General features: G+C 45.3%; 1 protein-coding gene across 1 annotated transcript in view; it reads right to left on the minus strand.

Annotated features, from left to right (window-relative positions):
* Positions 1–3586: 3586 nt before the first annotated feature.
* LOC119972636 (serine incorporator 1-like) overlaps positions 3587–27598 on the minus strand; it is a 131995-nt gene continuing 107983 nt past the window's right edge. Inside the window, exons 8-10 of the mRNA XM_038809665.1 lie at positions 16355–16523; positions 10364–10579; positions 3587–5745 (exon numbers count right to left, since the gene is read on the minus strand). Coding sequence (XP_038665593.1) covers positions 5592–5745; positions 10364–10579; positions 16355–16523 — 539 coding nt within the window. The 3' untranslated portion in view covers positions 3587–5591. The remainder of the gene's footprint in view (positions 5746–10363; positions 10580–16354; positions 16524–27598) is intronic.

Here is a 27598-nt window from a genome sequence, read left to right on the forward strand (position 1 = left end):
CTCCTTGCCAGGCGTGTACACTAAGTCAAAATTGTACCTTCTGAGTTTGAGGAGGATGCACTGCAACCGAGGCGTCATGTCATTCAGGTCCTTGTGGATAATGTAGACCAGAGGCCTATGATCCGTCTCGACAGTGAATGTCGGCAAGCCGTAGACATAGTCGTGAAACCTGAGAATGCCAGTGAGAAGACCCAGGCATTCCTTCTCTATTTGCACATACCTTGTTTCGGTGGGCGACATGGCCCTCGATGCGTAGGCTACGCCCAGGATGAAGTGTCATCGTCTTTAAGCAGCACCGCACCGATGCCATCCTGGCTCGCATCTGTCGAGATCTTTGTCTGCATCAAAAAATGCCAAGACGGTTGCAGTGGTGAGAAGGAGTTGAAAGATTCATCTTTACCTTGTAGATGCTGTTTGAATATGTAGCCCTTGAAGATTTCATTGGTGTCCACGTCACTGTGACTGTCAAACATGGCCCGGAAGATCTGAAACTTTGTCTTGTCCTGGCCTTCGGTGAAGTGAAAAGAGTTGAAGAGTTCGATAGCTTGATCAACCGCTGTTGAGAGGAGAAGCGTGATCTTCCTTGCATCAGATGCACCCACGAGGTCTGAAGCTTCGATGTACAGCAGATACTTTTGCTTGAATGTCCGCCACTTGGCACTGAGATTGCGGAGGTCTTGAGCTGGTGAGAAGCCTGAATCTTCTCCGTGGTGCCGGGATACATTCGCTGGCTTGTATGATCAGAGACCAAATCGTTTTTGGAGGTCACTCTGATCCTCTGAGAGAGCAACTACTGAAAGCTAAGCTCACCACTGCAACCGTCTTGGCATTTTTTGATGCAGACAAAGATCTCGACAGATGCGAGCTAGGATGGCATCGGTGCGGACTGAGGTAAACCACCTAGATTAAGCAGTCTCCTGCAGCATGATGTGTGATGTACTCTGGGATAACACAGGCTGCAACTGGATGCAGCTTTAACCAAAAGATACTCCAGACCTTGAAGCTAGTTCAATCTGATTTATTGAACCAGTAGCACAGTTCTCTATGAGTTCGACTCTCTGCTAACCTAAGTGTGGTTACTGTCTCACTGAACCAGACTAGCTCTTAGCCACGTGCTGGAGGTGTGATACTGTACATACTCCCTGACTCACTCTGTAGATGTTCAACAGTGGAAAGAGGCGGAGTGTGAGTGCCTCGTGCCTTTTATACTGAGATACCACCCCTGAGTGTCCTGCCTGTTCATTGGTCATGTCCTGTTCTCTGTGTTCATTAGCTGCCTGTCTGTATATCATTATCTGCATGTCTGCATATCATAACAAGATGCATTGTATTTTTTCTCTCCTTGCACTATTATTTATTTGAATATTTACCACAGATGATCATTTGTTATAAGCCATACTTAGCACTATCCATATTTATAAACTGCCTTTATTCCTATCCTTCCTTGGATGCTGAATTCTATTTTTTTTCCTTTATTAATGTACTGCATGATATATCTCCATGCAGTTGTAAATGTTTCTGCCTATAAAAAGGCCTTTACTATTTTGGCATATTTTTGTAACATTGTGAACTCCTTCTATTTCTCTCTTGGCAGAAAAAAGTGGCAGAGGAAGAGTAATTATTGGCACCTCAGTGTATCTGATTACTTGGCATGGGAGATGTAGGGGAGCAGAGGAAATAGTAGTGACAAGAAGTGGTTGAGCACCCTCACCACTACAACCCACCCCTCTGCAAAAGAGCAGAGGGCGACTATTAACTACATTTTCTGATCTACCTTTCTGATACTTACTTGACCTATGTTTTAACCAATCATTGCCCCAATGCATACATTCATGCACAAGGGATGTGCGACAAATTCTCTTTTTTAATATGATTCATCCATTTTAAAGTGCTTCCTTTCTTCTTTTTAAGTGCAGGGCAGAAGCATGTAGAGTGAATTGAGACAGTGTGTGGATTTTCAGTTTGACTCACGGGTCATTTTTCTGTGGGCCTGTCATCTAAGATTCCCAAGATAGGTGCAATCCTGAGGTGTGAGCTCTTTGCAACAGAAAGTGCAGCACGTGTGTCAGTGGAACTGATCCTTGGATGCAAACTAAACGGTCCTTGCCTCCATTAAAATAGAAGACAAAAAGGAGATGGGGCATTGGCAACATTCGTGGACGAGTAAACCAGAGGTCCTAGATAATGCTCTGCGGACATGTGTTCAAATCGCAGCAAGGCTGCTGGTGGAATTTAAATTCAATTATTGAGTACAGAATATGAAGCTAGTCTCAATAATGGTGACCATGAAATTGTCATCAACTGTAAAGACCCATCTGGTTCACTAATGTCTCTTTAGTAGAGAAGGAAATCTGCTATCCTTACATGTTACTCTGGATCTATCACAATGTGGTTGATTCTTAACTGCCCTCTGAAATGACGTAGCAGCAACGCAGTTGAAGGGAAATTAAGGATGGGCAACAAATGTCAATGATGGCCACATCTCATGAAATAATTTTTTTTTGCATGAATGCATTAACTGTTCATGCATGAGTAATTTGCACTGCATAATTATAAGGCCTAAGTGAACATATCTACTCAAACACCGCAAACAGATTTTAACAATAGCAATTAATATTTTCTCAGACCACTGAAATTATGATATTTATTTAAAGGCATTATTTACATATTAATCCAAACACAATGAAACAATACTGCAAGAAAAATGTTCAATCAACATTGGTACATCGACAACCAAAAATACATGTCTGTCCTAAGATCCTTCTTGCAAATGTTTGTGCCTTAAGAAATGTAGTGTGCAATGGGACCAAGTGGTGTACTATCATTGTAAGTCCAGCAGGAGTGTAGAGAAGGGCCTAAAATTAACCCAGTATCTAGAGCAGTGTTCTTCAAAGTCGGGGGCACGACCCATGGGTGGGTCGCGGAGCCGTTGTCCGTGGCGCTCCCGATCGCGCAAATCCCCGCACAGCAGCCGGCTTTTCATAACGCCGGCTGCAAGCGGCCGCGACCATGTTAAAAAAAAAATTTGGCCACATTGTGCATGATGATCGGCACGCATGCGCATTCCGCGAACATGTAAAAAAAATTCGGCCACATTGTGCATGATGATCGGCACGCATGCGCATTCCGCGAACATGTAAAAAAAAAATTGGCCACATTGCACATGCGCGTCGATAATTGGGCAGGCATGTGCATTGTGGCCGCTATTTTTTTTAAACGGTTGCAGCTTTTTGTTTCACAAGTTCTGTAGTGGTTTTTATTCATTTATTTTATTCGTTTGATTTTTTAAAAATTTATTTTATTCATTTTATTTGTTTTACAAGTTCGGTGGGGGGTTTATTCATTTTTTTCATTTATTTAACTCATTTTATGTTTTTTTACAAGTTCGGGACGGGGGTTTATTTGATAAAACTTTACAGGAAAAAAATTCAGAACTTTGGACAGATGGAGACTCCATACTTCTGACACAGAAAGGCTTCACCTTCATCCAACAGGTTCCATTAGAGGAGCGTGTACGAGGGCCAAAGGGACCCAAAACCATTTCCTCCATTTTTGGCAGCAACAAACAAGTTAAGAGAAAATGGTGGGTCGCGCAGGTCGGCCGGCGTGGGTCGCGAAGGTCGGCCGGCGTGAGTCGCGAAGGTCGGCTGGGTTGGGTCCCGAAGGTTGGCCGGTTGGTAAAAATGGCTTCAAGAACACTGGTCGAGAGAGATCAAGTCCTGACTTTCGGTATCATTTTTCATGGAACCTCAATAGGGGCAGAACATCTGCTCACCCAAACCAAGGTCAGTGGTATAATAAGGGATGTGACCAAGAATGGCAATTCGCAGATGAGGAGTTTCCTTGAATGATTGCTGGGCATTGGTGGGTTAGTGTATTGGGAAAAAGCCAGTGTGCCTGCCTCTCCATCATGATGGGAACTTCCTGATGGCATATGCAGTGCACCCACCCTACTCACACAAATGGAGTGATCGCACCCTGCCTCTTCAAATCCTGGCAGGTCAGTGCAGATTCTAGTATTTCAAAGACCTAATGGTTTTCAGGTCTTGTTTCACCAAATGCACACTTCTTCTGGTGGCACTGCCTGGTTTGCTATCAGTGCTGGTTATTTATATTTGTTCTGATTGTCTTCTCTGGTTTGTTGCATTATGCCTGTTGGCATTGTGAAATTTCATGAAAAGTAATTATTGATTGTGAAAAAACTGATTGTAATTTTACCACTTTTATAAGTAACTAAGGTAGTTTCACCTTCCCCATTCATTGGTCCAGGTATCAGAATCTTTTCTTCAAGGCGTCCAAGATTTATTTAGTTCTGATCATAGTTCCTGAATTTGATGAACATTCCTCTTGCATAAATTGCAGTATATACATAAGATTCATGACTCACAGTCACCTGTTCACATTATCTTGTATTTCCTCGTTTCTGAATCACTAGCATCATTGAAGATAAACAATGGACTCGTGCTCATGTTTTTCCATTAGAAAGTGCATCCCAACATATTAAAAGATCTAGATCTGAAGGGAGATCGACAGAGGTATCTGTCTTCTCACACATCTGCTGTTATTTTCTTTCATCTTTACAAAGAAATTTTCTGCTGCGCAGGATTTGCTGCAAGATATTTAAAGAATTGTACTACACAGTGGGATCCAACAACATGAACTCCAATGTTCTACTTCCTCAGAGCAGACAATAAGCAACAGAGTTTAATAAATAATGTTTAGAATACTCTAGCTATTATGTATTTCCACAGATATATCGAGAGCCGTACATGATTAAACACGATAATCACAAGCTGAACGTATTCAATACAGAAATCAGAAAAATATTCTGATTTTTGCTTTTAACGATGCAAGTACCAGTGTTGAAATTCATTATGGCATCTATCAACTTTAAATTTGTCGGAAATTATGAGCAGACTTTATTGACAAAATGTTTTATAGTTAAATTCAAGCATCTTTATGCCAATGACATAGAATGATGAGTAAGCTCTCATAATATTGCAATTCAATGATATATGAGTATTACAATCAGTAATACTAACCTTTATATTTTATTGCATTATATATTGGCTAACAATAACATCAGGAGGCATTATGGTTATTACAGACGCTGAGGGGATTATTACCGACCTGAGAAGGTTGGGTTAGTAATGAAAACCTCAGAACTCGTCATGATCGTAATGGCTCAATATGATTATCAATCTATGTGACCTTCTGCACAATTTCTGTATTTAGTTGATCATTTTCTATATTCTCTTAGAATTTTCTGCGTATGCATCAGTGCTGGTATATTTACTGCTACCTCATCTGGGCCTCACAAATAACAAAATGGTTATCCCTCACAATTGAGGGATTTCTGTCAGCCATCCAACTGGCTAGTTACCATGGTTAAATGATTAGGTCCTATCATTACAGTTCATTAACAATTGGCATAATGTTTTGGCCACAAAGATTAATAACACATATTGAAAATGTACATTTTATTTAGATCAGTGTAAAATTGTTATTTACTGAGATATGCTTTGAGAAGTCTGAGGGTTGGGGAACATGAACTCCTTTTCCACACTCTCATCTCTTGCTTCATTTCACTCTTAGCTTATGCGCTCTTCAAAATCATCTTGTTTTGAAAGAACCAGAGGAGCCAAAAGTGTCCAGATGTAAAGGGAACTGCAGACCCAGCTGGAGGCAATTTTCATCCATACCGCAATCCAACTGCTCGATATGCGCTTAAAATCAGGACCATGACTGGACATGGAATCCAAGAAAGCGACTATTAATTACAATCGATAAACCTTCCAGAATTTGATCAAAAATAATGGATTTACATTTTAAACTAAATTAAATGGGAATTTTTTCAAGAACTCCTCACTAAACGAAATTTATTATATGGACAAAGTGTGTTCAAGTTTTTTGCATTAAACCTTGGAAGCATTAATTATTTTAAATGAAGCAGATATCTGGGTTGGTTTAGCACACAAGGCTAAATCGCTGGCTTTTAAAGCAGACCAAGCAGGCCAGCAGCACGGTTCGATTCCCGTACCAGCCTCCCGGACAGGCGCCGGAATGTGGCGACTAGGGGCTTTTCACAGTAACTTCATTGAAGCCTACTCGTGACAATAAGCGATTTTCATTTCATTTTCATTTCATTTCATTTCATCATTCTGTTAAAATAAAGACAATTTTCGTCAAACATAAGGGACAGAATTTTCTGATTATTTTTCCCCAAAGTCTTGTCTCCGGCGGTAAAAGCAGACAACAGTCTTGCCAGGTTTGCCTGCAGTATTTCTAAATACTTTGAAAAGAAAGTGAAGAGGTGGGTCCAATGATGTCTTGCTGGCAAGGTGGGCTCGAAATGAGCCTGCCCTGCCCACAACCTCAGCTCCTGAGAGATCAGGGCGCCCCGGTCTAAAAAAACAAAAGTGAAAGCTGGGAGTCCCGCTAAGTATGTATTAATGTATTATACCGGGGTTCCTCGTGCCAGAGCTGCAGACTGGGACAGGGGCAGGGGCAGATGTCCTGGCCGTCGCCTCGTTGATTGCTCGATGACAGGTGCTGCTGGGATGGAGTTCAGCTCCTTCACCACCAGTGCCTCAGTATGGCTGGGGGATGTAATGGAATTTTTATATCTGCAGAAAGTTGCGGACACAGTGAAAGGGGAAATTGAGAGGTTCTACAGGAGATTGCAGCCGTTTATTCTAATTTTAAAGAGCTGGTCACCGTTAGTTGTTAGGTGACGGGGTGGAGGGGGGAACTGTGGGAAGGGGAGTCGCTCTGTTGGGGGTTGTGTCACACGAGGGGTGGAAGGGGAGAATTTTGGTGGGTTTGTTTATTTTATTGTGTTATTGTTTATGTACAAAATTTGAAAAATGCAAATAAAAATACTGTAACAAAAAAATAACGGGGACCCCATTATGCCACTGGCATGGGGGTGTGGGGACAATCGAGTGGGGAAATCTTGCCGGCGTAAAGTTGCTTTGGGACTCCCCCTCAATTCTCTGCCCACTCCGCCATTCCCACCCACTGAAAACGGGGGTGGTAAATCTCCCCAAGGTAAACCAGTAGCCCACATGTTAATCTAAAAGCCAAATTTGCAAACAAAACCTAGAGAAAAAAAATAATTTTTGAATCTGTCCCCAAAATGATTATTTTACTTCATTATGGGAATTTCAGTTTGCAAAAATAGGTAATTGTGATTGTACATTCCCTGATCATCAATAAACACAAAATAACATTTTCATTTCTTGTGCTATTATTATCATGAAAAGTCATTGATTAAATTTGATCCACACCAACAGCAACTTCAGTTGAACCAAAATGAAAGCCTATCCCTTGGAACACATACTGTTATGTTATAATTTGTCTCCTTTGTATATTTTGAATGAATTTATATTAATATAATTTTAATAATCATGTGCCTCACAGTGCCAAGGACCTGGGTTCAATTTCAGCCTTGGATGGCTGTGTGGAGTTTGTATGTTCTCCCCATGTCTGCGTGAGTTTCCTCTGTGTGCTCAGGTTTCCTCCCTGAGTCCAAAGATGTGCAGGTTAGGTGGATTGACCATGATCAATGCGTGGGGTTACAGGGATAGGCAGGGGAGTTGGCCGATGTAGAACTCTTTCGAAGGGTTAGTGCCGAATCATTGGGCCAAATGGCCTCCTTCTGCCCTGTGGGGATTCTATAGATTCCATGGAAATGACTACATATGTGGCCGAAACTACTAAGTTTGTGGAGTCAATTCAGAATGCAGCGAGCTCTAAAGAGCAAATTATCTGACCAATTCTATTGTCTACCATTATACCCCAAATATCATCAATACTATAGACATTCTTCCTTCATACTTCAAGAACATGCATTACTTTATTGCGGTAAAGCTCTTATATAAATTTTAAAGTCTGATACAAATATTTTACAACAGGACTCCTGGTGGAGGAGGGTGTGTTGGAATCTGCAAGTTTGCTTCTTGGGGATGGATTGGCTGTCCATTGTATAACCTGCCTGATTTTCATTCTATGGGTGGATGATGCACTCTAAGGCTATCACATAGGTGACAAAGTAAAAAATTAACCCTCTGGCTCTACATGAAACATTTTTGCTTTAGGGCTGTTTTTCAGGGTCTCTGCCTAGCAAGAATGAGGCAAAAATGAGGCAAAAATGGTAGTGCACCATTTACCTCCCTGGTCTCATCGCAGATGCAGCTTCCGCCCTTTTTTTCAATGATATAAGGGGGGAAAAACAGAACTTTGGAAAGTAAAATGTGGCCAAAAAAAACTTCTCTTTGAGGAATGCTTTTGATACAAAGGTTTTGAAAGTAATCTTGCCAAAGGGAGGTACTGACCATTTAGTTGCAATACAAAGATAACCCTACCACTATGTGTGTTGTGTCCTATTGTAAGTATTGATAACCAGTCAGATATACTACCTGTTCTGCAGCAAATGGTTGCTGGGTAAATTATGTCAGGGTAGGGCGGCATGGTAGCGCAGTGGTTTGCACCGCTGCCTCACGGCGCCGAGGACCAGGGTCCGATCCCGGCCCCGGGTCATTGTCTGTGTAGAGTTTGCACATTCTCCCTGTGTCTGCGTGGGTCTCACTCCCATAACCTAACGATGGCCATGCTAAATTGCCCCTTAATTGGGAAAAATAAATAAATAAATAAAAGAAAACAATAAATAAAAAATTATGTCAGGCAGAAATACTGATGTACATGGTGATAGATTTGCTTAATTTCAGATATGTTTATACAATGCAAAATATTTCTAATCCTGTTGCCCTGTCTCTAGTTTAAGCCAGCAACAGTATGTTGTAATATTATACACTTCAAAAGCATTTAATTAATTGTGAGACACTTTGAGATGTTCTGAGGATATGAAAGATACTCCTTTCTTAAATTTAGAAGTTAATCCTTCCATTAAAAACAATAACAACTTGTATTTAAATAGCGCCTTCAATGTATTGTGAAAATAGAAATGCCAAACAGATGCTTCAAGTGTTTAATAATTAAAAACAGAAAATGCTGGAAAAACTCAGCAGATCTGTCAGCATTTATGGACAAAGAAACAGAGTTAATGTTTCCAGTCCGTGGGTGGGATTTTCCAGCCACACTCGCCCGGCGATTGGAAATTCCCGCCCGAGGTCAATGGACCTTTGTATGGTCCAAGCCCCACCCATGGCGATCTTGTGGTGGGCGCAGCTGAAGAATCCAGCTCCGTATGACTCGCTTTCAGAGCTAAAGAGAGCGAAAAATGTGATTTTCTATTGTTTACGAGCGGGTAGAGCAGAATAGAAGGTCTGGGATGGTGAGAGTTCAGGGGAGATTTGAGCAAGATATCATGGACACAAGAACAAAAGGCATGTATGTGTCTGTCTGCCATTTTGGCAAATCGTAATGTTTAACCCTAAATATAACGTCCTGACATTTTGAGTTAAAACTCTGATGCCTCATTAGGAAACTTGGTTGAATTACTATTTATGAGACGTTCTCACACACTAACAACTCAATAATTAGAAATATTCTTTATTGTGAATTGCTAAAAGGTTTTGTGAAACAAACTAGTTTGTGATAATGGAAAACACTTGCAATGTATTCATTGAATAAGTGTACGCCAATTGCAAGATATTTTTGTCACTTGTAAATGAACAGGAAACCCACTGGGCCAGAAAAATGGACATTGCAGTCAGTGAGAAATGAAAAATCCAGCAATGAATGGTGTAAAATATAAAATATAGATTCATAAACTCACTAAAAAAATGGTAAATACGGCCCTGAACTTTGGAGTCCTTGCTCTTCAACTAGAAACACAGCAGAGCAGGATTTACACCCACTTGAGATAAAATAGCTGGAATCTGTCCCAAATCATATATTGAATAATTACAGTGAGGTCCACATCTGTACAAGTCAAATGGAAGTTTGAAAAATTGGTGCAGCATTTGCAATTCTATTATCTGAGTGAATAATCCATATAGGTTCAAACTGAAAGTGTTTGTTATGTTTTAATTTCTGTTAAGGAAATTGTTTCTGTCAGTTTTTTAATGCAAATGGACTAATGGGATTGATTACCTGTACCTGGGCAAAGTCTGATGTCTTCTGAAGGCTGACTGTCAGATTGCCAGTTCTCTGCGACTGTCCTTACTTTAAGTGTAATCCCTGGGCTCACCAGAAATCTACCCAGACTGTGAAAGCAACCCTAGAACATGGGGGAGGCAGGCGAAACAGTCATCCAGTTCCTATCCCAAATTGTACCCCTTTCCATGGACAATTCACCTGGACTGTGCCCTTCCAGACTCCAATAAGTTTGGAGCCTACATTTTGAATGTTAAGACTGTGTCTGAAGCTGGTGCTTCAATTGTGATGTTTTTGCTCTTACCTGTGCCAGTTCGTAAGTGTCATCATAACATACATGGAGGCCAGAAAATGGATAAAGTGGAAAAATGAGTAACTGTAATGAACGCCTTCCTTTTCGTTGTCCTGAAAGCGATGCACTTCCTCACAGCCTTCCTGTATTGATATGTTTTCCAGAGATGCAGTGTCAGGATTATTGATGGAGTGGCTATGCCTCTGTGCACAGCTGCTTTTCCTAATGCTAACAAAACGTAACATCAATAGAATTAGTTTAAAAATCAATGGTTCACATGTTTAATAAACTGTGAGTCTAAGATACATCAATAGGGGCTTAGGAACATAGGAAAGTACAAATTGGAAAAGAATGCAGTCCATCTGACAGGTTCCATATGTTGCTATCCTCCGTACCTCCATATATCTCAAAAATCTTCCTCTATTACATTGTTCCACAGGTCTCCCTCACTGGGCAGTCTGGTACCCACATTTGCTATCTAATTGTATAAAACACTTTAATCTCAACTGTCTTTCAGTGACAGGGACGTACAAAAGGTGGTTCTCCACCTAAGAACCCGAAGGTAGGCTGTTTTACCACAAATATCCACTAGAGCGGGGAAAAAGGGATCCCCTCACCCTATCCAACAGCATCACAAGATACAATGCTGAGCAACAGTAGCTCCAGAGGCCGCCAATAGGCAAAAAGCATCAGAAGCCAAGAGAAGCGAGTGACCAAAACGGCGGACACGCGGGGCAAAGAAACGCTGGCCATTCCAGGGCAAGGGACCAACAAGCCACACATGGGGCTCCCCCACACCAGAGGGTGATGGAGAAAGTTCCTCACAAGGGAGGTAAGGGAACTCAGGATAGAGAGAAAGATCGATATCAAAGCGGCAGTCAAGGTGGTGGCCAATGAGGCCCCGGTCATCATGCAGCGGGCCCTGGACAAGGCAGCGAAACAACTGGAGGCCCAGGGGAATACCATCAAGGAATTGGAAAGAGCCTCAATAGATCAGAGCGATCGGATCATTGCCCCATAGATGGAGGTAGCGAGGTTGGTGGCGGCGCAGGGGAGTCTAAAGGGGAAACTAGAGGACCAGGAGAACAGGTCACGGCGCCAAAATCTAAGAATAGTGGGCCTGCCGGAGGGAACCAAAGGCAGGGACCCCACGGACTATGTGGTCCGGATGCTGGGAAACCTGGTGGGAAGGGACAGCTTCCCCAACCCGCAATAGTTTTTTTAAAAATTTAGAGTACCCAATTAATTTTTTCCAATTAAGGGGCAATTTAGCGTGTTCAATCCACCTACCTTGCACATCTTTGGGTTGTGGGGGCGAACCCCACGCAAACACGGGGAGAATGTGCAAACTCCACACGGACAGTGACCCAGAGCCGGGATCGAACCTGGGACCTCAGTGCCGTGAGACTGCAGTGCTAACCCACTGAGCCACCGTGCTGCTCAACCCGCCATAGTTGACAAGAGTGGGCATAATCTTCCTCCAAGATACACACCTGAGGGAGAAGGACTGACTGCGGCTAAGAAAGGGCTGGGTGGAACAGATGTACCATTCCTGCTACAGGACGAGAGCTAAGTGGGTAGCCATACTACTAAATAGGAGAGCAATGTTCACAGAGACAAGGTCGGTTATGGACCCAGGGGGACAGTACGTCATGATCAGCGGTGTCCTGGACAGGGCACCAGTGGTCCTGGTCAACGTATACATTCCCAACTGGAATGACACGGTGTTTATAAAGAAGACCATGGCGGAAATCTCCAACATAGACACCTGCCAGCCAATCTTGGGGGAGGAGGGGGGGGGGGGGGGGGGGATTTTAACTGCGTACAGGACCCATGGTCGGAGGGATCAAACCCAAAATCGGGGAAGACCTCAAAGCTGTCAAAAGAACTGAACGCATTTATGGAGCAGATAGGGGCAGTGGACCCATGGAGATTCACATACCCAGGGGAGAAGGAGTTCTTCTTCTCCCAGGTACATCAGGTGTACCCGCGCATCAACTTCTTTGTAGTGGAGAAAGTGATGCTTCCAAGGATAGTCGGAGAGGAATACTCCATGATAGTAATCTCCGACCATGCTCCACACTACATGGATGTAAGGTTGGAAACAGGCCGTACCCAACGCCTCCCATGGAGGTTGGACACAGCCCTCCTTGCCGATAAGGCATTTTGCGAAAAAATATCACAGGCCATAGACGGGTGTATTACCAACAACCAGAAGGGAGAGGCAGACTAGTAACCGGGCCAGAAAAGGTCAACAAAGCATTTGAGGTCTTCTACTGGGGGTTGTACACCTCTGAATCCCCTGTAGGGGACACGGGGATGAAACAGTTCCTCGACATGCCAGTCGTGGGGTAGGATAGAAAACGAGGGCTGGAAGCACAATTAGAGCTAGGAGAAGTCATGGAGAGAATAAACTCCATGTGGGATGGGAAGGCCCCGGGATCAGACAGATTCCCGGCGGACGTCTAAAAAAGATTTGTGCCAGCACTGGCCCTGGACCTGCGGGAGATGCTCACAGACTTGCTGGCGAGAGGCACACTGCCACCAACGCTAACACAAACCTCAATCTCGCTGATACCCAAGAAAGACAAAGACCCAACGGAATGCATCTTGCTGCTCAATATAGATGTGAAAATACTGGTCAAGGTCCTGGCCAGGCAACTGGAAAACTGCGTGCCAGAGGTGGTCGCAGAGGATCAGACGGGCTTTGTTAAGGATATGATGTGGAGATGCCGCCGTTGGACTGGGATGGGCTCAGTAAGAAGTCTTACAACAAGGATCCCCAAAAAGTCCTGCAGAGAAAGAGAAGCACGGGAGGCTTTCCAAACCTGCAATACTACCACTGGGCGGCCACAGCGGAAAGAATAAGGGGATGGGTAAGGGAGCCAGAATGGGTAAGGATGGGAGTTCCTACAAAGGAATGCCCCTCCGGACCCTTGCCACATCAACACTCTCATCCCCGCCAGCCAAGGTGTATGGGGACATGTAGATATAAATATGTCAAGTGATCTTTGTTCGTTTGTGTTTTGTTTTTCTCACTCTTTGATCGATCTCTCTTTTGTAATTTTAATTTCGCCTTGGTGGCTGTTGTTTGATATTATGTGTGGTTATGACACTTGTAATTTAATGTACGACTTGAAATGTGTAACATAAAAATGTGAAAACCAATAAAAACATTTATGAACAACAATCTAAACTGCCGCCTCCCCTCTTTTTTAGTGTTACCTGGTATGTTCTAGTTCGACGATTTGTGGCAATTTTAGACATACAATTGGGGTCCAATGTATTATTCCCTTAGCAATCCTGAATACTTGAGTAACATCTCCCTGAATCTCTTCGCCAAAATAAAAAATTTAAATTTCTTAAAGCTTCAATAGAGTCGTACGTATGGAAGAGGCCCTTCAGCCCATCAGGTTAACACTGACAAAACTTCCCTATATCATCACTAATCCCACTTTCCAGCAATTGGGCCATAGCTCTGAATGTTAGGTAATTTCAAGTGCTCATCCACTTACTTATTAAAGGTTGCGAAGTTTCCCACCTCTACTACCCTCCCAGGGAGTGCATTCCAGACTCCCACCATCCTCTGGGTGAAATTTTTTTTCTGCAAATCCCCTCTAAACCTCCAGCCCCTCACCTTAAAATTATGTCCCTTTGTTATTGACCTTTCAACTAATGGGAACAGCTGCTATCTATCCACACTGTCCATACCGCTCATAATCTTATCCACCTCAATCTGGTCCTCGCTCAGCCTTCTCTGTTTAAAGAAAACAAGCCGAGCCTATCCAACATCTCTTCATAGCTCAAATGCTCCATCTCAGGCAACATCCTGGTGAATCTCCTCTACCCCTCTCCAGTGCAATCACATTCTTCCTATAGTGAGGTGACCAGAACTGCACACAGTACTCTAGCTGTGGCTTAACCAAACATTTGTAGAGATCCAACTTAACCACACCCTGTTCTTATAATCTATGCCATGACTGATAAAGGCAAGGGTCCCGTATGCCTTCTTAACTACCCTATTAACTTGTCCTCCCGCCGTCAGGGATCTGTGGACGGCACCTCAAGATCCCTCTGAACTTCCTAGTGTCCTGCTATTCGTTGAGTACTTCCTTCTTTTCTTCCTCCTTCCAAAGTGCATCACCTCACACTTTTCAGGGTTAAATTCCATTTGCCACTGCTCTTCCCATGTGACCAACCCATCTATATCTTCATGCAACCTAAGACCTTGCTCCTCACTATTACCACCCTGTCAATCTACTGGTCATCTGCAAACTTATTTATCAATCCCCCCCACATTCTAATCTATATTGTTTATATATATCACAAACAATAAGAGACCTGATACTGATCCCTGTGGTACGCCACTGGACACCGGACTCTAGTCACACAAGCAGCCTTCTACCACAACCCTCTGTGTCCTACCACTAAACCAGCTTTGGATTATATTTGCCAAGTTACCCGATCCCATGTGCTTTTATCTTCTTTATCAGTCTCCCATGTGGGACCTCGCAAAATTCAATCAAATCTCTTCGACTTCCCACTGACAAAGCCATGCTGACTATTCTTGGTTAAACCTTGTCTCTTCAAGTGGAGGTTATTTCCCTGCTTCAGAACTTTCTCCATTGATGTGAGATTCACTGGTCTGCAATTCCCTGGTTTATCCCTACCACGCTTCTTGCTAATTGGAACCACATTAGCTGTCCTCCAATCGTTTGGAACCTCACCTGTGGCCAGAGAGGAATTCAAAATTTGGGTCAAAGCCCTTGTGATTTCCTCCCTTACCTCGCACAGCAGCCTGGCATGTACTTCATCTGGACATGGGGATCTGTCCACTTTTAAGCCAGTCAAAACCTCCAATGCCACTGTTATAACCCCTCACGAGGACCATGGGGAGGCAATCATTAATCTCTCTATGGGGCTCGTGTAATACGAACTCTCTAGGTAGGGAGCAAAGGTTAACCACCTGGGCCTCGTAAGGAGCAAGATATAAAAGCAGGCCCAACTCAGGGCCTGACAAAACAGATCCTCATTGCAGTATATGGAGCAAAGATGTGGAAATGGAGTTGAGATTCTGATCAGCCATGACCAAATTGATTGTAAGGCAGGCTTGTGGGGCTGAATGGCCTCCTCTTGGTCCTTTGCTCTTAATAAGGTCAGCTTGACACTTTGATGATGCTGGTTAAATGTTGCTTGGGGGAACAGCAGCATGGTGGTGGTACCACTGGATTAATAATCGCAAGTTCAAACCCAACCAAGGCAGCTGGTGGAATTTAAATTCAATTAATTAAAATCTGGAATTAAAAAGCTAGTATCAGTAATTGTGGCCATGAAACTATCACCAATTGTTTTAAAATCTCATCTGGTTCATTGATGCTCTTTAGGGAAGAAAATCTGCCGTCCTTGACTGGTCCGATCCATATGCGATTCCAGACCCGCATCAAATGTGGTTAACTCCTAACTGCCCTCTGAAATGGCCAGCAAGCTACTCAATTCAAGAGCAATTAAAGATGGGCAATAAATGCTGGGTTTGCAAGCAACACCCATAATCCATGAAAGAATAAAACAAAATGACACAAGAGAGCTGATATAATAGCACAGTATAATGGAAATATGCGCATAGAGGTAATGGATTGGCAAGAAAAACTGATCAAACTAATATTTGTGATTACATAAAATCATAGAAAAGTTACAACATAGAAGGAGGCCATTCAGCCCATATTGCCATGCCAGCCCTAGGACACCCAGGTGCCTTTATAATCCCACCTTCCTGCACCCGGTCCTGTAGCTTAGAGCACTTAATCATAGAATATACAGTGCAGAAGGAGGCCATTCGGCCCATCGAGTTTGCACCGGCTCTTGGAAAGAGCACCCTACTTAAGCGTGCAGATCTAGGTACCTTATAAAAGAGTTTAGGATCTCTGCCTCCACCACCAATTCAGGCAGCGAATTCCAGACTCCCACTACCCTCTACGTAAGAAAGTTTTTCCTCATGTATATTACCTCAAATATAAGATGCAAATAAGGAATAATGCCAAGCCAGCAATGCACTGGCTATCCCACTGAAATCCTGCATCTGAAGCATTGATTGTGTTTACGGTATTATTGCCAAAATCAGTGCTGGGAAATGTCCGCTCAAAAAAGCTCATCATATTGGAATTACACTTGTCATCTGAAAGCAAAATACAAATGAAGAAGGTTTACTCTTACTGTGTAGTAAAATATAACTTTTAATCTTTATCAAAAATAAATTATCCACATTTGTTAATGATTCCATAATTAAAGCATTCTGTCCAGAACCAATTTTTTGGGACAGAGTTTATTATAGTTCTATTTGTACAGCAATAAATCTCTTTTCCAGATTCAATGCCAAGGTCACAGCCAAAGAGGACAGAGTACATTTGTAAAGAGCTTAATTACAAATAATAACTTCTTACATAGATGTTTTTTATATCACTTGGAAAATGATTTGCTCGTTCTAAAGCATTAGGAATTTACTCCTGGCTAATCAAGAGTATCCATTAAAAAAGTCAATTGCTTTTCAACAGGCTAACAGAAATTCCAGTATTCTGAGTAGCTGGTTTATAAAAAGGTCATTAGCTTAATTGTGGCAGAAATGAAACAATTCTATCTCTTTTAATCTGCTAGATGTTCCTTCAATTTTAGTCACAGCACATGAAGGGCGGAATCCTGTGGACATGGCAGGAAGATCCCCGTATCTCCTCTTTATGAAAAGGCCTGGCACATCTCGTGACAATCAGGCACTTGGTCTTCTAGCGGTGGGCCTCCTCCCAGGATCAAGGACCCCGGGGACAGAGGTCCTGCCTGCCAAGAGCTTCCAGCCAATCAGAGGCCAGCAGTTCTATTGCACAGCAGTGCCACAGCAGAAGTAGTGGTTGTTGTTGGAATGATGTGGAGATGCCGGCGTTGGACTGGGGTGAGCACAGTAAGAAGTCTTACAACACCAGGTTAAAGTCCAACAGGTTTGTTTCAAACACGAGCTTTCGGAGCACGGCTCCTTCTTCAGGTGAAGAATGACACCCGAGGTGTGAGGGAGGTGGAGACTAAATATGTAGGTTAAGGGGGGAGGGGACACTCAGTGGGGAAGAACTTGGAGGAGGCCTCTGATCTGAATAGGGGGCCTATGAAGCAGGAGACCATTATTTTCCTGCTCGAGGCCCAAGCAGGCTTACCTGCCAAACTTGTCGCCTGTTGCTGACATCTCTGACTGGCTGGCAAATTGCGTCAGGTAGCAAGTGGCCCTTAAGTGGTCATTAATTGGCCTCTTAAGGGCCTCAATGACATAAGGGCTGGTAGGCCTCCCGAGGTTTCATCCACCACTACCAAATTGCAGTCATGCCAAGGGGAGGCAGTGGGAAAGGCGTCGTTTTCAAGGGGCCATAAAAATCTGCCCACAGGTTCTGCTAGACCATTTACTCCCATACAAGGGTGCAAATGTCTATCCTTTTGGCCTGTAGAACGATAGAGTGAATGACCAAAGCAACACAAAGGAGGACAAACAAAAGCTGTAGAAGAGTCATTATGGACTCAAAATGTTATCTCTGTTTCTCTCGCAACAGATGCTGCCAGACTTGCTGAGTTATCCAGCATTTTCTATTTATATATCAAATGGCCTTGTTCTGTGCAGTAGTGTTCCAGGATTGGGATGTCTGGCAGCAATGAATGCACTAATCTGTGGTGAGGAAATGAAAATAAAGAATGGGTGCTATTGAAACTTGAGTGGATGTGATGAGTGACATGAGTATTCTTGGCAAGACAAAGCTAGGGAGAGTGTTGTACAATGTGAGTGACTACGCAACTGCACTCACCTTTTATACCCTGGTTAGATCAGTAAATAGTTTCCTGCCCTGTTTCTAAGGCCATAAAACTTCTGCTGTTCACCTCCTCAGCCTTCTTCAACCACACCTTTTTGTTGAAAGCAGCAGATTTATTTATCGCAATGCTGGTGAAAATTAGCTCCCTTCTTCTCCTGAATGCACTGAAGCAGTAAGTCAAGGCAAACATCGGTAAATCTGAGTGTCAAGCCTTGCCCTGCCGGAATCCATGTTCGCTAATTCTCACTGTCTCCTAAAACTTCCCAGCTCCTCCAAATTCCTTCTTTGAATTGCTCCTTTAAATAGTTGACTTGAGATCATATCACGTGAACTTGAGATAATATCACGTGTATACACATTACACTCACAGTTACAGCTTGGAGTCATAAAACACACAGAAACATTTAAGCAGCCATTCAATTTGAATGGAACATTCTGACCGCTAAATTTTCTTCCAGGTTTCAAATATGTCAGTGTTTTTAAAACTTTTTTCCCCCCGAGATCCACTTTTTGCCAACCAGCCGACCTTCACAACACATGCTGGCTGACCTTTGCAGCATACATCACATTTGTTACTTTTAAAGCGAAAAGGGAGCTTGCTTGGTCCTCACCAGCTCACTCCAAAAGGTTCACAAGAGGATAGGGAAATGCGCATATTGGATGCAGAGTTCAGCCAGTTCCTTTGTGCCATCTTCATCTTTGTGAGAATGGAAAATCCAACCTTGCACATGTAGGTCATCATGAAGGGCAATAACAACAAAATTCTTGATTTACTCATCACTGGATACTCCGGGGAGGCACTACTCCAGAATGCTGACAGCTTAACATGCTGTCACTGGTTAGGTACAGCAGCATAGTCTTTCATTCAGCATAGTCTTTCAGGGGCTGGTTTAGCTCACTCAGCTAAATCGCTGGCTTTTAAAGCAGACCAAGCAGGCCAGCAGCACGGTTCGATTCCCGTACCAGCCTCCCTGGACAGGCGCTGGAATGTGGCGACTAGGGGCTTTTCACAGTAACTTCATTGAAACCTACTCGTGACAATAAGCGATTTTCATTTCATTTTTCATTTCATTTGGAATCAGCTGTAAGTTAGTAACTGACTCTGGGGTCTCAAGCTCAAAGGGAATTTTTCACCCATCACTTCTCTTTCAAAACTTGAAACACTTCCTATCATTTGCCAGTACTCCCCTGTATATAACACACATGGACTTTGCACACTTGTTTGCATAGGCACAATTGACAAAACCATACCTGAAGAAATCATCTTTATACTGCTTTGCTCATGAGATAAGTTTCGCCTTTGTAGGCTGTTAACTAGAGGCAGTTGAGCTCTGTACATAGTTAACATGATCACTGCTCTGTCCTGCCATGGATTTTCCTGAGTAGCACACTCCAGCAGATTCAGATGGCCAGTAGGTACACTGCCTATTTGTGTCTCTGGCCATCTCTTCTTTGCAATAAAATGATCCTTTTTCACAGTCCTCTTGCCTTGCTTGCTAGCAACTAGAAAATGGAAGAAGCTCTCCTCTGTAAATTGCGTCAAAGGTACATACATACAGGACGTCAAGTGTATGTGAAGTGATCGTGACCTGCTCCCTGCTGCCGCTTCTGGTCGGAAGACTGCACAGCCTCATTTTGTTCTCATTTAAAAGCCGGTAGCGGGTGCCATTCTTAATTTAAATACCAGTAGCGGCACTGGGAGCTTATCCCATGATCAGGACCGCCACAATCGATTGCTGTGACCTGTCCATTGGTTGCAACCCGCAATTTGAAAGCCCTCCATTAACATAGCACCTTTCACAATGAAGAGACATCTCAAAACGCTTTTCAGCCAATTACGTACTTTTTGAAGTACAGTACCTGTTGTAATGTAGGAAACCCAGCAACCAATCTGCACACAGCAAACATTCACAAACAGCAATGTGTTAATATACACTTGCGAACTGCAAATTTGCTTCCATTGCAGATGCCCCCCATTGTTCATTGTCTGTTTAGAACAGATGTCACAGTTCTATAGCAGCCTCCCTCCTGCAAAGGTTTTTGTTGACTTGCCTTTCAGTCAATCCAGCTGCTTATACCAGTTACATGTTCATTTGGAATCTTAACAAGTGATTCAGCTGCATTATTACCAGCTCACTTTGACTGGCTTATTGGTTGTACATTCATTGTAAGAACATATAACACATTGAGTACATTACTGCACTTCTGAAAGTGTGCAAAACAAGAGATAAATTAGTTTAACTCTCTGTACTGAGGAAACCGGAGGTCGTGTGCTGGAAACGCTGGGGTTGAGTCCCACCCCAGAGCGGCCACAGAATTTGTGAATGCAGAAATGGAGGTATTCCTGAATGCTGTGGTGGAGAGGCCGTCAGCACTGTGTGTCCCACCACGAGTTCTGGGCAGCAGTGTCAGAAGAAGCTGCACAAACTTCTCAGGGCAGCCTGGGAGAGTCACTCCGTCCATGCCCCTGACATTACCCTGTCCCACCCCCCCACCCCCATGCGGCCCCAGCCAGGTGAACTGGTGGGCAGTGCTCAGCTAGGATGGGCAACCCCCTTGACCAAGTATGGTGAGTCACCACCTCCGTGCACCTGGCCCCATCCCCCGCTCCATACACCACCACCTCACACAACTGGTGGCCCACAACTGCCAGGAGCTGGAGGAGACCAGAGGGGGATTGCGGATCTTTCGCCCTTCACTGTCCATTGGATCTGGTTGTCAGGGTGGGAGAGCGGGCAGTCGCAGAGATAGAGGGTGGCATGGGACAACCAAATGAACTCCCAATGTGTTGCGATGTCCCTATGGCACATGAGTCACCCCTCCTCCTACACCACGCCTAACCGCGATCTCACCATCTGTCTTGTTTTGAGTCATGCAGAGTCACCACAAGACGATGAGGAACCAGCTTCTGCCCCCACCCCCAGCTGAAACCCATGGCTCACCACTGATGAAGCGGGACCGTCTGGAGTCCCATGCCCACCCCACCTCAGACCACAGTCCAGGGACGACACCGATGTTTCATAACTGCTGTCACTGGCATCCTCCACCATCCCTGAGACACTCGCCCAAGGAATAGCCTGGAGACCTTCGGGTACCCCAATGGAAGAGGAGCTGATGGGGCCAATACCCGTAACACCTGCAGGGGTGGCACTGGAAAGACCGTAGCACCTCCGAATCCCCCCCCCCTCCCCCCACCTGTCCCTGGCACATCCGATGGGCAGTGTGCAGAACAGTGTGGCACCAGGCCACCTCTGATACCCAGAAGACTGCTGGCCCCATTCAAGCCCAGTTGATCCAGAGAACAGCCACCAAAGGGGACCCAGGTCATTGGGCGGGTTCCACATCAGGCTGCCTCCACTTCTGATGTATCACCTGGGGAGCCACATAGAAATAGTGTTGTGACACGAAAGTTTAGAAAGTTAGACACCACTTACATTGTCATATAGGATAGCCTTCGGGGCTGGGGAAGAGTTATTGTACACTGTCATCAATAAACACATGGTCACCGACGTTCCGACCTGTCTTGGTCCTCTGTCCGCAGGATGGGAGGGATCGGCTGGGCTGGTGCAGAGGGTGTGCCGGTTGGGTGTGGACATGGAAGGGTGGGTGGGTGCAGAGAAACATGTGCGAGAAGATGTGAGAAATTAAAGAAGTGGAAGGAGAGTGAAATAGAGATACGGGTAATGATGAGTAGAGTGTTGCAGGAAGGGACAGAGCATAAAAACCTCAGAGAAAACCAGCAGATAAGGTTTGAGTTTGCAAGGATGGTGAAAAGACGGAACTAAAGGCTCTGTATCTGAACACATTCATCATTCATAACAAAACAGATTTATTGACTGCACAAATAGAAATAATTTATATGTTTATTAATTATGCCAATGCAAATCAGGGTGCAAAACTCATGTGTGTTATATGCAGGGCTGTACTGGCAAATGAAAGATGTGGGGCGGAATTCTCCGCTCCCCACGCGGCGTGGGAGAATCGTGGGAGGGCCTCCCGACATTTTTTATGTCCCCCTGGCGCCCCCAGCGATCCCCCCCCCCCCGGCTCGAAGGCCGGCCCTTCACGCCCGTTTCACCATGGCAGCAACCACATCTGGTCGCTGCATTCGTGAAACGGGTGCCAGATGCCCATTTGGGGCATCCAGGGGCCTGATTTGGACGGGAGCACCACGACTGTGCTCTGGAGGGGACAGGCCCGCGATCGGTGCCCACCGATCGCCGGGCCAGCGTCCAAAATGGAAGCACTCTTTCCCCTCCGCCGCCTGGCAAGATCAAGCCGCCACGTCTTGCCGGGCGGCGGTGGAGAAAGACAGCACTGCGCATGCGTGGGTTCGTGCCGTCTGCGGGCTGATGTCATCCGGACATGCGCGGGTTGGAACCGGCAACCCGCGCATGCGCGGATGACATCAGAGATGCGCCGTTCGGGCGTCATTTCCGGCGCGCCGAGGTTGCGGCCGGGAACAATGGGGCTCGCACCTAGCCCTCCGGGTGGAGGTGAATTAGGTTCGGGGAGCGGGCCCCGAGGCCGTCGTGAACCTCGGCCGAGTTCACGACGGCCTCCGCGATGTTTGGACCCAGCGGAGAATTCCGCCCTAAAAACCTCAAAACTTGAAAGACATTTGAAGTCATGGCGAGTCTGAGGACAAACATCTTAAATTTTTTAAACGGATGCAGTGAGGACTTAAATCATCAGCTGAAGTCCTGAGCAGAAATGTAATATTGAATGACAAAGCGAGTGAGATCGTGAGGACCAAGCAGGCTCAGCTGTCACATTAAAGATAAGCAGAAATGGTGGGTCACGAAGTTCGGGCAGCGTGGGTTGTGATGGTCGGCGGGTGTGGGTCACGAGGGTCAGCTGGCGTAGGTCGCTAAGGTCGGCCTGAGTGGGTCGCAAAGTTCAACCGGCTTGGGTTTCGAAGGGTGTCCTGTTGATAACCCTAGACTCACTCTCCAGGGGACCAACAGTACTTTTCTTCCTCTTTTCTTATTCAAATTATTATGGAAACTCGGATTAGCAGTTTTTTATAATCAGCTAGCTTTTTCTCATACTCTGCTATCTGCTTCTTTGTTATTTTTTCAGTAATTCTTTGCTGGTTCTTAAAGTTTGTCCAGTCATCTCACCTACCACTATTTTTGACAGATTTCTACACTGTTTCTTTCAATTTATATCATCCCTGACTTCCTTATTTAGCCCTAGAGGATGCATCCTTCTCAAAGAGCTTTCTTTTTCATTGGCGTAACTCTTTGCTGAGAGTTATTAAATATCGCCATTAAAATCTGCCACTGCAACTCTGCTGTCCAACCTGTTAACCTAGTTTCCCAGTTCACTATGACCAGCTCTGTCTTCTTACACTCATAATTATGTTTATTTAGGTTCAAACCACGAGTCATGGGCCCACATTTCTTGCTTTCAAACTGAACATAAAATTCTATCATGTGATCACTGTCACCTAGAGGTTCGTTTACCTTCTTCATTAATCCTGTTTCATTGCACATCATCAGGTTTAGGATAGCCTGCTCTCAAAAACATTATGAATTCATTTCCCAGGTTACCTTTGCCAATTTGATTCTCCAAACGTACATGTAGATTAAAGATACCCCTGATTATTGTAGTATCCTTCATGCCTCACTAATTATTTCCTGTATGCTCTGTCCTACAGTGTAACTGCTGTCAGGAGGCCTGTAAACTACTCCCAGAATAGACACCATTGGCGGGCGGGATCCTCCGCCCTGCCCCGCCACATTTCTGCCTCAACCCGCCGGTGGGATGCTCCATTACGCCAGCCAGTCAATGGGGCTTCCCATTATGGGGCAGCCCCACGCCGTCGGGAATCCCCCGGGCTGCCGGCAAAACGGAGCATCCCGCCGGCGGAGAACCCCTTATCTTTAATATTTCTCATCTCTATCCAAACTGATACTACATCCTGATCTTTCAAGCTGAGGTCACCTCTCAGTACTGAACTAAGGACATGCTTAATTAACAGAGTCCTGGCATTGCAAACGCACATCTAAAAACTTCCAAAATGTTATGAGCTTCTCTGCCTCCACTACCCTTTCAGCCACCGAATTCCAGACTCTCACCACCCTCTGGTTGAAAAGCGCTTTCCTCACAACCCCTCTAAACCTCCTGCCCCTTACCTTAAATCTGTGCCCCCGGTCATTGATTCCTCGACCAAGCGGATATATTTCTTCCTGTCTTCTCTATCTAGGTCTGTCATAATTTTATACACCTCAATCATGTCACCCCCCCCCCCCCCCACCCCCCCCCCCCCCCCCCCCCCCCCCGCCCCTCCCCCTCAGTCTTCTCTGCTTCAAGGAAAACAACCCCAGTCTATCTAATCTTTCTTCATAGCTAAAACTCAGATCAGGCAACACCCAGGTAAATCTCCTCTGCACACTTTCCAGTGCCATCACATCCCTCCTAGAATGTGGATTCCAAAACAGAACACAATACTCTCGATGTAGCCTAACCAAAGTTTTATACAGTTCCAGCATAACCTCCCTGCTCTTAAACTTCATGCCGCGACTAATAATGGCAAGTATACCCTTTGCCTTCTTAACCACTGTATCCACCTGCTCTGCTACCTTAAGGGACCGGTGTACATGCACACCAAGGTCCCTCTGATCCTCGGTGTTTCCCAGGGTCCTGCCGTTTATCATGTATTCCCTTGCCTTGTTTGTCCTGCCCAAGTGCATCACCTCACACTTATCTGGATTGAATTCCATTTGCCACTGATCAGCCTATCTGACCAACCCGTCTATATCCTCTTGTAATCTAAGGCTATCCTCCTCACTAGTTACCACCTCACCAATTTTCATATTGTCCACAACCTTACTGATCAAACCTCCAACATTCATGTCTAAATCACTTATATAATCCACAAACAGCGAGGGCTCCAACACTGATCACCAAGGGTTGGCCGGGATTCTCCCATACCCAGCGGGGCAGGGGGTCCCGGCATGATGGAGTGGCACCTTTAGGGGCCAAGCCCTCACCTTGAACATAGAACATTACAGCGCAGTACAGGCCCTTGGGCCCCCAATGTTGCGCCGACCTGTGAAACCCCTCTAAAGCCCATCTACACTATTCCCTTATCATCCATATGCCTATCCAATGACCATTTGAATGCGTTTAGTGTTGGCGAGTCCACTACTGTTGTAGGCAGGGCATTCCACGCCCTTACTACTCTCTGAGTAAAGAATCTACCTCTGATATCTGTCCTATATCCATCTCCCCTCAATTTAAAGCTATGTCCCCTCGTGCTAGACATCACCATCCGAGGAAAAAGGCTCTCAATGTCCACCCAATCTAATCCTCTGATCATCTTGTATGCCTTAATTAAGTCACCTCTTAACCTTCTTCTCTCTGACGAAAACAGCCTCAAGTCCCTCAGCCTTTCCTCGTAAGATCTTCCCTCCATATCAGGCAACATCCTGGTAAATCTCCTCTGTACCCTTTCCAGTGCTTCCACATCCTTCCTATAATGCAGCGACCAGAGCTGCATGCAATACTCCAAATGCGGCCGCACCAGAGTTTTGTACAACTGCAACATGACCTCATGGCTCCGATACTCAATTCCTCTACCAATAAAAGCTAACACACCGTATGCCTTCTTAAGAACCCTCTCAACCTGGGTGGCAACTTTCAGGGATCTATGGACATGGACACCGAGATCTCTCTGCTCATCCACACTACCAAGAATCTTACCATAAGCCCTGTACTCTGTCTTCCTGTTATTCCTTCCAAAATGAATCATCTCACACTTTTCTGCATTAAACTCCATTTGCCACCTGTCAGTCCAGCTCTGCAGCTATGTCCCTCTGTAACTTGTAACACCCTTCTGCACTATCCACAACTCCACTGACTTTAGTGTCATCTGCAAATTGAGGGGCTAGGCCCGCGCCAGAGTGGTTGGCGCTCCTCTGGCTGGCGTGGACGGCCTTTGGCACCATGCCAGCCGGGGCCGAAGGGACTTCGCCGGCCGGCGTAAGTCCGCGCATGCGCCGGAGCGTCAGCGGCTGCTGATGTCATCCCCGCGCATGTGCAAGGCAGGGGGTCACTTCCGCCTCCGCCATGGCGAAGGCGGAAGGAAAAGAGTGCCCCCATGACACAGACCCGACCGCCGATCGGTGGGCCCCGATCGCGGGCCAGGCCACCATGGGGGCACCCCTGGGGCCAGATCACCCCCCCTCCCCCCTCCCCCCAGGACCCTGGAGCCCGCCCGCGCCGCTCCCGCCGGTCAGGTAGGTGGTTTGATTCCCGCCGGCGGGAGAGGCTTGACAGCGGCGGGACTTCGGCCCATCACGGGCCGGAAAATCGCCGGGGGGGTGCCCGCCGACTGGCGCGGCGTGATTCCTGCCCCTGCCGAATCACTGGTTGCGGAGAATTCGGGACATGGCAGGGGCTGGATTGATGCCGGCCCCCGGCGATTCTCAGACCCGGCGGGGGGGTCGGAGAATCCCGCCCAGAATTCCAGTCAGAAAAACACCCCGCAACCATCACTCTCTGCTTCCTACCATTCAGCCAATTTTGGATCTAATTTGCAAATATTCTTGGATCCCATGGGCTCTTACCTTCGCTGTCAGTCTCCCATGCGGGACCTTATCAAAAGCTTTGCTGAAGTCCAGATAGACTACGTCAAATGCATTTTACTCATCTACGCACCTGGTCACCTCTTCAAACAATTCAATCAAGCTGGTCAGATATGACCTCCTCTACACAAAACCATGCTGTTCTTTATTAATCCCTGCCTCTCCAAATGCAGATTCATTCTGTCTCTCAGAATTGTTTCCAATATCTTCCCCAACACTGAGGTTAGACTAACTGGCCAGTAGTTTCCTGGTTTATCCCGTTCTCCCTTCTTGAATAATGGTCCCATATTGGCTATCCTCCAGTCCTCCGGCACCTCTCCAGTGGCAAGAGAGCAACTGAAACTAATTGCCTGCACCCCTTCTATTTTCTTCCCTGCCTAGATCACTCAGAACCTCCTCTCTGTCTATGTTAACCTCTTTAACTTTATCACAGATCTCCCGGATTTCTATACCCACACTGTCCCTTTCACGAGTGAACACCAACACAAAGTATTAATTTTGGACTCCATTTACATCCTCTGGCTCCACACACAAATTACCACTGTGGTCCTTATGGACCCTACTCTATCCAGAGTAATCCTTTTACCCTTAATATACTTGTAAAACAACTAAGGATTTTTCCTTATTCTACCTGCCAGTATCCTTTCCTGTCACGTTTGGCTTTCCTTATTTCCTTTTGAAGTTCCCTTTTGATCATAGAATTTACAGTGCAGAAGGAGGCCATTCGGCCCATCGAGTCTGCACCGGCTCCTGGAAAGAGCACCCTACCCAAGGTTAACACCTCCACCCTATCCCCATAACCCAGTAACCCCACCCAA

The sequence above is a fragment of the Scyliorhinus canicula genome, chromosome 10 (genome assembly GCF_902713615.1).
Source record: "Scyliorhinus canicula chromosome 10, sScyCan1.1, whole genome shotgun sequence".
Classification (NCBI taxonomy): Eukaryota; Metazoa; Chordata; class Chondrichthyes; order Carcharhiniformes; family Scyliorhinidae; genus Scyliorhinus; species Scyliorhinus canicula.